Source organism: Rattus rattus, chromosome 6 (genome assembly GCF_011064425.1).
Source record: "Rattus rattus isolate New Zealand chromosome 6, Rrattus_CSIRO_v1, whole genome shotgun sequence".
NCBI lineage: Eukaryota > Metazoa > Chordata > Mammalia > Rodentia > Muridae > Rattus > Rattus rattus.
Window position 1 is genome coordinate 56,040,716 of NC_046159.1, and position 14,380 is coordinate 56,055,095.

At 46.2% G+C, this 14,380-nt stretch overlaps 1 protein-coding gene across 3 annotated transcripts in view; it reads left to right on the forward strand.

The window, feature by feature from the left end:
- Positions 1-14,380, forward strand: part of Iqsec1 (IQ motif and Sec7 domain ArfGEF 1) — a 317,408-nt gene that overhangs the window by 101,346 nt on the left and 201,682 nt on the right. For all 3 annotated transcript variants that reach the window (XM_032906103.1, XM_032906107.1, XM_032906106.1), the window contains exon 2: positions 7,716-7,745. In XM_032906103.1, the coding sequence (XP_032761994.1) occupies positions 7,716-7,745 (30 nt within the window). The remainder of the gene's footprint in view (positions 1-7,715; positions 7,746-14,380) is intronic.

Genomic DNA, 14,380 nt, shown 5'->3' on the forward strand with positions numbered 1-14,380 from the left:
TGGGGACAGCTTGTGTTTCCTAGGACTGTGGACCAGGAGAGGGCAGTGGGAAGGACAGGCACATAGTACAAGGGACAGTGTCAGTGTGTAGGCCAGGCACTGACCACTGATGAAACCAACAGCATGCAGACCGGCTGCCAGGGGCCTCTTCTGCAAACTTACTGGAAATGCACACCTGGGACCATCCAGGCTTTCTAGAATTATGTTTGATCCCTGGATGACGAGTGGACACTGCTGACCTGGATGCTGTTTACTCATGGCCAGGGCTGGTGGGACTGCTGTCATGTTTTCAGTTCAGACTCTTGGAGATGTAGCATGGTGATCACTATGAACAACCCACTACTCTCGTTGAGCTGTACTTCTGAGTCCACTATCTGCAGCCATTATTAGAGGTAGGAACTAGACTGTCAGGCACCAAGAAGACCCCTCCATTGTATTTATGCTCAGAAAGTGGGGTGCATCCACAAACGAGCAAGCCACATAGAACATCTTTCCCTTTCCCTAAAGTCCCAATGGCAACCAGGTACAATTCTACCCAGGCACAAGTTTGCTCTGGGAAGCCAATGAGTTTATTTGGCTTCCTTACAGAGCATAGCTGTGGGGTTACTTACAAGATTATGAGTGCTCCCACGCCAAGAAAGTCCACACTGGAAAGTCGTTCCTCAACAGGGATGATGGCTTCCCCATAGGCACATACATGGAGCTCTCTTCCCTTAGTCTTCCCCATTTATATATCCTGGCCCCTCCTGAGGCCAAATGCTGTTGACCTCATTGCATATAGCTGGCTGGGAGGAATGGCTGGCTCCAATGATCCCCTATACCTCCTTCTCTGAGGGAATGTCAGTAGTCCACAAGCCCAGGCATGATAATATTTAGCAAGTGGGTCCTCATGATCTGATAAAAATGGTAGCAGATTGTCTCAGAGGATAGTTCTGTAAAATAGCAAGAAAGGATGACATGAATGTGGGCACTGCCCTGTGACATTGCTGCTGCAAATGTTCTGAAGCATCCCACAGTGAATCCATAGGAAACAATCTGCTAAATAAGACAGACCCTACCTGTCCTCTCCAAGCAGAAGACAGCAAGCAAACAGACAACTAGGAGAGCTTCAGATTATGACATGCCCCTGTAAAGACAGGTGGAGGAAACACAGTGGGGAATCATAATTAGACGGACCAAGCTATTGAGAGGAGAACATAGGGAGGGCCTAGCTCCTAGGAGGTGCTATCTGAAGTGGAGTGTGAATAATAGAAAGGAAGCCTTTAATTCAAGAGCCAGGAACCGCTCCCAGGCAGGGGGACAGCAGTTTCTAAGTTGGGGTGCCTGGCAGTGGGGGACATGGAGTGGAATGTATGTGGCTGAAGCAGGCAGCCAGAGGCATATCAGACTCCTAAGAAGCTGGGGAAGAGAGAACAGACCTGAGTCTCTTGCCTGCTGTGGGTAGAATTTGGATTGACTTCTTAGGGCGAAGTACTCCAGAGTGAATGGAAAGGGCAAACCTTGGTCTGGGAGGCTGAGAGGGCCTCCAGGTCAAGGTGACATGAATGCTATTTTAATTGACATCAAGTGAGTGAGGCTGACACAGAACATAGTCAGCTGCATCACTTCCACTACAGCAAAAGATGAGTAGGAAAGCCAATGTGCCATGGACTTGAAGAGTTTAACAGCCATGACCTCATGTGGCAGATTACACTTGATTTTTTACTTGTTTTTCTCAGGCTAAGATTGGTGGTAGCTTCAGACTTGAATTTATACTAATCCTGGCACTTCCCTGCAGATGGCAGAATCCCTCCTTGCCTACGGGGGATTATTTGTGGGTGTTAGGAATGAGATGCCAGTACTCAAGAGGATCAAGTTTGGATTCCCCATAGCAGAGAACAGCCCAGCCTGAACAACTTACCCACCGTCTGTTGCCATGGAACCCCACAGACTGTGACGCACAAGCAAGGACCCTGGTGTCAGCTGCTATGTGAGAAGACGCTTGTATCTTCTGCCACCCAGAGTCTCTTTCTGTACTACCCTGTGTTGCTCATGTGGACCTCCTTGTATAGGCATTTATTCAGAGTGGCAGAGCCCCCGGAAGATCCAGCTATCTTGGAAATTAAGATTTCAGTTCGTAGAGGCTGAAGTCTAGCAAGGACCACAAGGACTTGGCACGCCTGTATGCAGTCTACACCAGCCTGAGCAGCTAACTGCCAGCTCCTGGCCTTCGTTGCTTGCTGAAGCCCTTGACTACCTGTATAGCAGGTGAAGCATGGAGACAACTTGATACCAGCCAGACTGACCCACCTTCTCCACATTGTCCTTGTCCTTCCACTTTCAAATCACTGCTCACCTCCTGGTCCCTCAGACAACATAAACTGTAGCATCCGGGACCTCAGCACATGCACAGTGACTGGATCATTTTGGCCTTAAGACCTGTCAGCAAGTGTGAGGGTGGCTGCTGTGACCTTTCACCTGTTCCCTTCAATTTGAAAATCCATCCTGTTCTGAGTGCTCATCTTCCTTGGAAGGAGTCAGAGGGTTTGGGAATTCTTTTGATCTTCTGCTGCCTCTTCTCGTGTTCATTGACAACAGAGCCATAGTCAAGGATACACAAACTACATACCACATAGGCACAAGGCATTCCACATACATTTATACATGTGCAGCCATCAAACACAGACATAAATTGGCATACATGTATGCTAATGCGCGTATTTATGCAAAATGAAGAAATGGACCCATACCCACACAGGCACTCATGCCTACCTTTAAGCTCACATATTACTCCTCATGCATAGATACATGCCCATATGGGCACATGTATGTGTACACCTACACATGATTCACATAGACCTCATCGTTCTCAGAGTCTCCACAGCCTTCAACTTCTTGTTTCTCTATTGGCTGCATCTGTTCTTGAACCAGCAGTACAGCTCAACTCAGGGCCATCTAGTGAATATGAGATGAGGGATGAATTATTTTGTCTTAACTGCCCACCACAGATATGTCCTGACTTGCTCCATGTCAGGCCCATGTGTGGCCTAGCTCTGCAATGCTTGAGCTGTTGCAGAAGTTTCCACTATCTTTGTAAGCTCCATAGTCAGCCTCAGAGCAGCCACAAAGCAGCCTCATGGCTGGAACACTGTATAGTCTCTATTTTACCTGCAGACAGGTGGCCAATACCTGAAACAGCCTTGTTGGCAGCTAGTATGTGCTGAGCACCTGGGCTTTCCCTTTATTATATTCTTGAGGACTAATTGGGTTTCCCCCCCTCATAATCCATAAGGAAACTACGGCTCACACTGGCTGAATGACTTTAGAATCCACATGGAAGCCAATCTAGAGCAGTAATGGGTGATATCCTAGACAGACTGGCAGCTCAGTGCTTGCTTTGTCACCTGGCATCGCCTGGCCTTGCAGCATCCCAGGTTGGTAGGGCTCCTGGCTGAGCTGGCCTTGCTGTAACTCAGCAACATTACAAGAAATCTCTGCCTATGTGAGCCGTGGAGCTGCACAGTGGACATGATGGGCATTTACTCAGTGACTAGGCAGCAGTGAGAGAGGTTCAAGTGGGGGCTAAGTGGAAGCTGCCTTCAGTGTGCTGTGAGGGAGGTATTGGAAGGAACCATGTTTAAGTCTTCTATGGTTGCATGATACAGGACCTCAAAATTACTAAGATAGGAAATGCCTGCCATCTCCATGTTTGTTGAACTGCACCCACAGTTGGAGACATCCTAAAAGCAGTGGCAAGGAGTTCACACAAAAGACTTTCCTACAGAGATCATACTGGTTGTGATTTCAAAGAGAGTGACCAAGGTCCCTGACAGCATACAAAGCAGTCACAGGGGAACTCACAAGCACTAAGGGGAGCCAGGTTATAGAGGTGTTCTAGTTTGCTTTTTGTTGCTATGATAAAACATTCTGATCAAAAGCACCTCGTGGGAGGAAAGAGTTTGTTTCGGCTTACAACTCCCTGGTCACAATTCATCATCAAGAGAAGTTGGAGCAGAACTGAAGGAGAAATCGTGGAAGAGTGCTGCTTACTAGCTCAATCATTGGTTTGCACTCAGTTAATTTTCTTATTCGGTCCAGACCCACCTGCCTACAGATGGTGCTGCCCACAATTGTCTGGGACCTCCTACATCAATCATCAATCACACATTCCCTCTCAGACTTTGGCCATAGGTCAGTCTCATCTGGGCAATTTGTCTATTGAGATTTCCACTCGACTCTAAGTTGTGTCATTTTGACAATAAAAACTAAGAAGCACACAGATCCAGATGAATTGACAGTCACAGTTAGCCACCACTGGCGGACATATAGAATTGCTCTGGGTCAGAGTTAGGTTTTAATGTGTGGCAACATATAGGACCTATCTGCATTTGAGCAACAACCTAAACTTCCTCCTCATGACTTGGTGGGGTTCAAGGCCCTACCTCAGGTACCGGACTATTGAGAGGGCAGGAAAAGGTTGAGCTACAGAGGGGTCAAATGGATTGTGTTTCTGAGTAATGATACAGAAAGAAAGAGGCATATAAGAGGAGACCATCTCAGTTTGTTACATCAAGAGATCAGTGGCAGCCTGGCCAGGGGGACTCTGTCTATCTTAGTTGCTGTTCTATTGCTGTGAAGAGACACCATGACCAAGGAAGAGACACCATGACCAAGGTAATTCTTATAGAAGAAAGCATTTAGTTCAGGGCTTGCTTACAGTTTCAGAGGTTTAGTCCATTATCATCATCAGGCAGGGAGTGTGGCAGAAGGCGTGGCAAACATCTATTGAAAAAGTAGTTAAGAACTACATCCTGATTCACAGGCAGAGAGAAAGAGAGAGGAAGAGGGGGAAGGAGGAAGGAAAAGAGGAGGGGAAAGAAATATATTGATTGACTGGACCTGGCATGGGCTTTTAAAAATCCACTCCCAGTGGCACAGTTCCTCCAACAAGGCTACACTTACTGCAACAATCCACCTCCTAATCTTTATAATCCTTCTCAAACAGTACCACTCCTTGTGACTAAGCATTCAAATATATATGAACCTATGGGACCATTTTTATTCAAACCACCACAGTCTCCCAGGCACGAGGGAGAAGATGTTGTCATAATGCTGGACTGCAGTAGTGCTGGATGAAAAACCTGAGCTCAGCCTTGAGGCTTTGACAGGAAGCCTCAGACGCTCCCAGGATGGGCCTTCCCAGAGGCTCACAAGACAAGGCAACCTAGAAGGAGATGAGGATTGAGATATATCCCCAAACACACGTGTGTATGACACACTTTTTCTTATTCTCTCCCTCTCCCTTAGTTGTTCCCTGCATACTCTCTCTTCTCTCCTAGCTATGACCAAATGAAAACAAAGTAAAATATAAGAACTCTGTCTGCTCTTTGGGATTGTCTTTCCATACTGTGGCTGACTTGTCTTCAGGCTGAGATTGGCTTTATGGAGTCCTCAGCTCCCTAGTGCTCATCGGGACCTGTGCCTAGGCCTCTGGAGCAAAGGGATAGACCACTTGGGCATTTTGGCTGTTCCCACATCCCATGCCCACCTTTCCTGCCTGTGTAGACAGTGTGACTCTGGCTTCATGCTCTAATACACAGGCCGAAGTACTGCTTAGGAGCCCAGGGTCTTTTTAGTAGTGCGTACACACCTGGAACATTTATTGCTGGAAACCTCAGTTGTTCCTCCTTACCTAAGGCTGTGCGTTCTGTGGTTTAGTTAGCTATGTTCAACCACAATCCAAAAATATTAAATGAAAATTTCCAGAAAAAATATCATGCTGTTTATTAACAAAAAAATGTCTTGTCATTTAAAAATATTTATTTTTTATTTATTTGTGTGTGAGGAGTGCCATGTGTATAGGTGACCACACAGTCCAGAAGAGGGCATTGGATCCCCTGAAGTTGGAGTTACGGGAGGTTTTGAGCCACTTGATGTGGGTGCTGGGAACTGGACTTGGGTACTCTGGATGAGCAGCAGCAAGTGCTCTCACCTACTTTGCCTTCTCTTTACCCCTCATGCTGTGTTTATAATTACACACTGATCAGTGTGATAAAATCATATATCCTTCTGCTCCATCCTGCCTAGGACATGCCCAGGGTATCCATGTTATATATGCTACCCTTGTTAGTCCCTTACTAGATATCCCACTTACCAGGTCTCGTGCCAGTGGTTTTGAAACACAAGGGTAGTAACACTGGAAGCTGAGATGTACCAAGGAGCAGCTAGTAAGTGCAAAGTTTTTGACCTAGTAAGGGAAGTCATAGCAGAGGTGTGGTAAGAATGAATCATTTGTCTGCAGCCATAGAAAGGAAAAAGAAATTGATGTGTTTTCTGTCATCCCTCAAAGTTCAGAATTTATGGCCAGGATGCCTAAGTGTTCCATAACGATGGGAAAGACGCTAAATTATAGCAAAGGTTAGACTTGTTCCCATGACAAATGCTTAAAGCCAACAGTGTAACAGAAGGAAGATTTATTCTGGCTCAGGGTTTCAGAGGGCTCCGTCCATAGTGAGTTGGCTGCCCCGTTCTAGACTGTGTTGAGGCCGAACGTCATGGCTGAAGGGTATGGAGGAGCAAAACTGCTCATATCACAGTGGCCAGGAAGCTAAGCAGAGTGATGGACCAGGGCCAGGCCAAGGGCCCACACACCCCTTCAAAACCACAGCCCTAATAACCCACTTCCTCCAACCAGGCCCCACCTTCTGCAGTCCCAGTACACTCCCAAATTTGAATTTATCATTGATCGGATCAGAGCTTTCAGAATCCAATCATCACCGGAGACACCCTCCCAGACACCCTAGAGTGTATTTTAGTAATCTGAAGCATCTCATTACAATAAATTGACAGTCAACATTAATTAACACGTAACTGTGGTTTCAGCATCTTCTGGGGCCTCAGTGTACTGCTCCACTTCTCTTGGTTACTGGATAGTTCATGGAGAAGGCTGAGACTGGTCAGAAAGGCTTATTGCTGGGGAAACGGTCTTGGCCCTGTGTGTGCTGAAGAGTCCTCTAATGCTCTAGCTCCTGCTGGTCGTGTCGCTGGACAGGCCTTGGGCAGATGGATACGCTATCTGACTTCAGTTAAGTACTTTGATGTTTCTCTTTGCCTTCTGGCAATAAAATCCAGATTGGAGCAGCCAGGTATTAAATTCCTCAGTGTGTGCTTAACACAGGAAACCTACTCAGGACTTCAGTCACTATGGGATTTAACCCGACTTACTTTCTTTTAGTGGAGAAAGAAGGTGGCACTGTTGGCACCTTGTGAGATTTGTGCAATAGAATCTAATGTCCATGTTCTTGACACTTAGTCTTGTCTGTTCTGAGAAGTGCCTGTCATTGATTTATGGGTTCTTGAAAGTAGAAATGGCGATGGGAATCAGTCTGGGGACTTCTAGGGACACAGGGAGGCCTCCAGCCTCTTCCCCACTCCTTCATTTACCTAGCTTCTGGTATGTGCCCTGAGTAGCATTTCTGAGCAAGAAGCTTCTCTGGGGTTTACCACTAACTCCTAGGGTGACATGGGTCCGAATAATGAAGGGAATGAAGCCCCAAGAGTTCTAGAAGAGGCGGCTTCCTCAGATGAAATGTACACAGGCTGTGCTGAGGCAGGACCTGCTGGCATTCTGCGGTGCTGGGTACAAGGCTCAGGAATAACTGAGGGACCTGTGTGTCTCTGCACAGGTCACTTGAATGGAGGGTGTGGTGTCTAAGTATGTGTTCTTCTCATTGCAGGTCTGAAGAAGAAAGTTCTCGCAGCATCAGGTATGTGTTTCATCTACCTTTTCTGTGTGTTTTTTTTTTTTTTTTGTCTTGGGAGTGGCCCTCAGAAACCATGTGCTTTAATTTTTTTCCCCTATGGGTCCCTCTGCTCCTCTTACCACTGTCCAGCCCTGGCCTGCTGCCCCAGGGACTCTGGAGCACACAGACCTACATCTATGGTGTAGGTTTTTCCTGGTTTAGAGTAAGTTCTAGATTATTTGCATTGGTAGTTCTCTCTCTTTGTTAAGGCTGCTAGTGTCCTCCTGTGCTTAAGCTGTGACTAGTTTAGGACCAGAAGTTTCTGTGCTGTCACTGTTGAGGCTGGGATGGGCACAATGTGATAAATGTTTAAGATGTTTGGTTTGGTACAGACTCTCACCACTTGACTATCACAGGAGTACATCTCCATGGGGCATAGATGCAGGGGATTTTCTGTCCCTTCCCACCCTGCCTAATAGCCATGGTGTACTGTCTGCAGTGGGAGTAGAGATTGGGCCAAAGGGAGGGGGAAGGGCTGAGTAGGAGCTCTGTATCTCAGTGCCTCTACCTTAGTCAGCTCTCAGGTCATGGGTCAGGGAAGCAAAAGGGTCATAGGGACCATCATGATAGGGAAGGAGCGGCTACAAGGCAACCTAAGCTGAACCCGTTGGACAGCTAATGGACGTCTAGGTCTCCCAGTGATGGCTAAGATGCCTTATGTGTGGTTCTAGGTCCAGCTTGGTGGAGCTGGGATGTCAGTGTTGAAGGGTTCTCCAGGCACCCTGAAGATGAGATATGGAGGACAGAGTGACTGTCTCCTGCGTAGATGGGCAGCACCTAGGGAGAGAGTGTGTGACATGAAAGGACTGTTTCTAGAGCCCCTGAGCCATCATCCATCAGGAAGCAGAGGCAAACTGAGAAGGGCTGAAAGGAGAATCCTAAAAAGGGCTATGTGTAGTGCTGAGGGGATTAACTTGGGACAGACCATACAATATCCAGGCTGGTAACAGGGAGAGCTGACATCAGAGAGGGGTGGCATGCTGAGTAGCAGAGACTGGGTCGAGATGGAAGGAAGGATCGGATGGTTGACTAGAACAACTCAATGTGACAGTCAGCGAAGCAGCTGAAGTCACCCTACTGTGCGAGGAACAAGGAAGCTCTTGTACTAGGGGAAGGAAAGCTCAGAAGGAGCAAGTGGTTAAAGAGGTGGCAGGGAGAGAGCCTGTGTATCTGTAGCTCCCTATCCACAGGAAAGGGCAGATGTGACAATAAAGGAGGTGGGAAGAAATAAAGACACTAGTAAGATGACCTCTTTGGCAGCTAGGAGCAGGAGCCTCCTTGCACGTACCTAGTGATCCTCCAGAATGAATGGCATTCTAAACTATTCATTCAAACAGTTAGCTAAAAATAAAGTTTGCCTAAAGAGGAAGGAATTTTGACTATGGGGTTGGGACTGATTGATGTCTGGGGTGTGGGCTCTCTCATAGACCATGAGCTGGCTGCGTACTACTTGTTCAGGTTGCCTGTCGCTTAAGGCAAATGCGGTGGATGCCAGGAGCTAACTTTGCTCAGAGTGAAGGTCACATACTCTTAGCTAGGACACCTCAGTCTGTCTAGGGCCCTCCTCGGGAGGGGGTACTCTTCCTGAATTCCCGTGACGCAAGCTGCCGCCTTCTGGCAGATTCTCTAAGCCTCTTTAACAGGGAGCTGTTTTGGGCATGAGCGTGTTTGGGAATTCATGTGCACCACTTTTCCCCAGGCAAAAACGTTGCAAGATCAGATGTATTCATTTTCCACAAATGAAATGACTCATTTTTTTTTTCTGAACAATTTTGCAAACGCAGGACTTTGGTCATTGTTCCTGGGACCATGTGTCTACTTTTGATTCCATTTAGAGAGAGCTCTGGAGGCCCTGAATTTGAATCCTCTAATGATGTTTTATTGGAGGGAGGGCAGCTTGGGAGAAGAGAGGATTGTAGAATTTGGATTCTAGAGGAGTGGAGAGATGCAGGCAGGCAGGAAAGAGGGCTGCCAAGGCTGTTTAAAATGCAAACACTTTGCACAGGTCAACCTTGCACCTTTTCTTTTACTGGCTGCTTGTCAAACCCTTGAAATGAACTTTTCTGCCTGTGCTCAGGAAAAGGACTAAATAATATTCAATGAAGGATGTGCCTCATCTGCATAGCCTTCCTAACATATTGCACAGCCCACCCCGCCCTTCAGACATCTGTGATTGCTCTGTTCCTTCGGCTCAAGGAAGTTGAGGGCAATGAATGCCACATAGCTCATCTCAAATATTGCAGCCTTCTTGTGCAGAATCTGCTTGTCTCACTGCAAAGCCTTTGCATGGTGTGGGGGCCCACTGTGCTTGCTGAAAATTCAGACTCCAAGGACCATGGTGCCTAATGGGACCCAGAATTTCGTATTAACAAACCCCTGCATAATTATAAGATATAGCCTCTTGAGGGAATGGCTGTATCACTCCACCATAGGCATTGTCCAGAGTTGAACATGCTCCTACTTCTTAAGTATGAGCTCATAGATGCATGAAAAATTTGCTTCTGATGGTTAGGAAAATATTGAATAAGGAAGTTCCATGCAGCTTGTTCCTCTGTTTGGGCCTCTGAACTGTGACATGTTTTCTGAAGGCAACATCAAGCAACTCAGGGTTGGCAGCGGGGGTTGGAGGACTACTCATGAGGGGAGTGAGTGGGCTTTTCTTGGAGAAGCTGAGTTTTGTGTTAGTGAAAACAATTGTTCCTTGCTCCATCCAAGAAGGCCTGTTAAAATTTCTGGGCCCTTTTCTTCACCTCTAAACCCCAGATGAGAATATATTCTTCACTTCCCTCATGAGGCCATATGAGAACTGGTAAGTGTGGCAGGAGGGTTTTCCATGACAAGTAAAGAGAACCATACTTTTGTCTTTGGAGACCACAGAGAGACAGGCTGGGGATTTTTTTTTTTTTTTGTAGCCTTGCCCATAGTAACCAAACGAAGGCTGAGCCAGCGGCTTTGGGATGAATGTTAGTCAGTTTCCATACAGTGACAAATACCTGAGAAACATACTTTAGAGGTAGAAAGGATTTGGTTCAGTTTGTGGTTTCAGAGGCTATAATCCATGACACAGGACATCATTATTTGGGGCCTCTGACAGATCAGAACATTAAGGCGGTTCTTTAATGTTAGGTAGGAGAGGGAGGGAAATACGCCACTCAAGGACATGCTGAAGTAACATACTTCCTCCAGCTAGGTCCCAGCTCCTAGAGTTCCTACCATCTCTCAATAGCCTGTTAATTTATGAATTAATAAATGGATTGATCCATCAGTGAGGTCACAGCCCTTATGATCCAATCACTTTCTGTCTTAGGTAGGGTTTCTATTGCTGTGATGACACTATGGCCAAAGACGAGTTGAGGAGGAAAGGGTTTATTTGGCTTATACTTCCACATCATAGTTTATCACTCAAGTAAGTCAGGACAGGAACTGAAGCAGGAGCTGATGCAGAGGCCGTGGAGTAGTGCTGCTTACTGGCTTGCTCCTCATAGCTTGCTCAGCCTGATTTCTTATAAAACTCAAGACCACCAGCCCAGGGGTAGCACCACTCACAATGCGCTGCCCTGTGATGTTTTGCATGTTTGTCCCGGGGAGTGGCATTATTAGAAGGTGTGGCCTTGTTGGAGGAAGTGTGTTACTGTGTGGGTGGGCTTGGAGACCCTCCTCCTAGCTGCCTGAGGATGCCCAGTCTGTTCCTGGCTTCCTTTGGGTGAAGATGTAGAACTCAGCTCCTCCTGCACCAAGACTGCCTGGATGCTGTCATGCTCCTGCCTTGATGATAATGGACTGAACCTCTGAACCTGTAAGCCAGCCCCAATTAAATGTTGTCCTTTATAAAACTTGCATTGATCATGGTGTCTCTTCACAGCAATAAAACCCTAACTAAGACATGCCCTCTCCCTGCCCCATCAATTAGTAATTAAGAAAATGCCTTACAGTTTTGCCTATAGCCCAATCTTATGGAGGCATTCTTTAAGTTGAGATTTCCTCCTCTCAGATGACCTTAACTTGTGTCAAATTGACATAAAACTATCCCTTATATCTTCCAAAGACTCCATCTCTGAACACTGACTGCTGTGTTGGGACCAAATCTGTAACATATGCCTTCAAGATACATTTCAGACAGAAACTGTCACATAGTGTGCACAGACATGGCTTAGCAGTGTGGAATCAGTACAGGCATGGGTTAGACTATTCTGAATTTATATCTGTTCTTCTCTAAATTTCTTTGTCAATTTGGATCTGACACTGAACAAATCTGACTTCACACTAATTTAGGAGTCTTTATTAAGCAGATACTGTGTTCATGCTTTATTCTCACTAGGGCCATGGAACCCAATGGATATAGTGTATGTGTGCTCCATGAGGGCATGGGGGTAAGGAGTCCATCCTCAAGGTCCGTGGACCAACTAAAGCAAACAAACAAAAAATGGGGGTGTGGGGAGCAGATAGTGTGTGTGACACAGTCAGTGTCTATGTTACTTTCACCTTTTCCTTCCCCTACTAGTCTTTGCTGGCACAACTCTTTGACTATCCAAGCAGGGTTTGAGGGAACCCCTGTTGTCTTGAACAGAAAGTGTTAGAGTCCCAGCTAGAGTTTGCACTTGTCTCTCCACCATGCATCCTACTCTCCTTCTACAATTCTGATTGAAGTTTCTGGGGACATTCTTCATCCCATAGCTTGGCTTCTTACTTTCTATCTTCTGGCAATTTTCTCAGGAATGCCTTCCATTTCATTAATATTCCTTTCAGTTGTATCTAGAGTGCTAGATACAAGTACTAGATAAGGCCAGAACGTTGTGGGTCTTCAAGTGTGTTGTGTGACTTCTCCTGAGGAGACATGAAAAAAAAATACCTATTCACTCCAGATAGGGCACCAATGATAGCCCAACGAAATCTCCCTTCAAATCTATTCTAGTGAACCATTGAGTTTACCGTGTTTACACAGGGTGATGCTTGGACAGCTTAATCACCCCAGCATGGATGGCAGTTCATAAAAAAACGACATCCCTGAGCTCCCTGTACAGTGTGCAGGTAGCTGCACTGACTAGTTTTCAATCATTTACTTCTTATATATTTTTTTAGAACCTTGCGAGTGGGACTCGTGCGTTTTATAAGTTTCTGAGCTTCTCAAGTGAAAAATGTCTGTCTTTCCTGAGCCTTGTCGGTTTTGTTGGTTTCCTTCAGTTTTACGAGCCTCCCACCTCCCTCCAGAAGGTAGTGTTTCCACTAGTACAAAATAGCTCCAGGACACCAACACTGACGCACAACACAGTGTGTATGTGTTATGCTTGATTCTGGATGTACCACTGGCCCATTCCTTAACACAGGTACAGGAACCAGATCCAAGTTAATTAGGCAAAAAGCCACGTATGTATTTAGAATAGTCCGGTCCCTGTGTAGGAGATGGTGCAGAGAGACTGGGGAGATGGGAAGGTGACTCAGTAGGGATCTGACTGAGTTATTTATTCAGTCTGCCTAAGAAGCCTGTCTCTAAAACCTTGTAGCTCTCATTCGTAGTTTCACCAAGAACATACTTAGAGGTGATGACTGTCGGTGACCCAGGAGCAGGACCCTGGGACCATATGTGTGAGAGTGTATGGGCTGCAGCGGAAGGGCTCCATTTCCCTGAGCCTCAGTGTCCCCACTTCACACAGAAACAAGAATGTCTCAGAGTATCTTTGATCTTTCCATTTGGTCTTGCTCCACCTCTCTGTCAACACACCTTGACCTTCTGACCTTCCTACTTTGAGTTCTTGGATACCCAGGGCCTCTGTCCTTGTCATTCCTTTTTCCTAGGACATGTTTCCTGAAATCCTACCCAGGCTGGTAGGATCTGTGGTGTTTCTACGTAAACAGTTCCTGATCAGTAAGGACTTCTGTCATTCCTTCCTTGTTTGCTATGTCTTCACTCCTTTTCCTACAGGATTGTCTTCTGTTCCATTCGGCTTATTTTTATGGTGAAACATTTGGTTTCCATCGCTTTCTTTCATCCTTGGTGTGTTGTGTAGCTGTGTTTGCTTGTTTGTTTGTTTTGCGTTTCCCACACAAGTGCACTTAACATTCAGTTGCCACCAGTCTGTGCTATAGCTTCTATAACTCATAACAGCGTTCCTAGACATCTCCATCCTACTCTCTTACTTAACAATGTCACAGAATCAGAGGTATTTGCATTGGGCACCCAACATCAGCTTTACACTTGTTTCATTTTATTTGTTTCTATATTATTTTTTTTAATCTGTCGGGTGGAAAAAAAACCACCCAAATGCTACTATTCACTTTTGCCAGTGGCCTTTAAGTCTTTAAGCTCTTAATTGCTGTCAAATACCCTTCACTTAACCTAAAGACACCTTTCATGCAAGGGACAACTGGAAGGAACAAATGATGCCAACGCTTACTTATCTGGTGCTGTGCTTGAGATGATGGTGTTCTTCAAAATCTCCACTGAGACCTCACCTCTGGGGAAGAGTCCTAAGGGGCCTTAGGAGATGATGACACAGTGACACTTTGCCTTCTGGGATGGAATGCGTTACCTTTGGAGAAAGGTCTTGAGTTCAGTCCTTCTGCCTGCCACATGAGGAAACAATGCCCCATTAGAGAGAGAA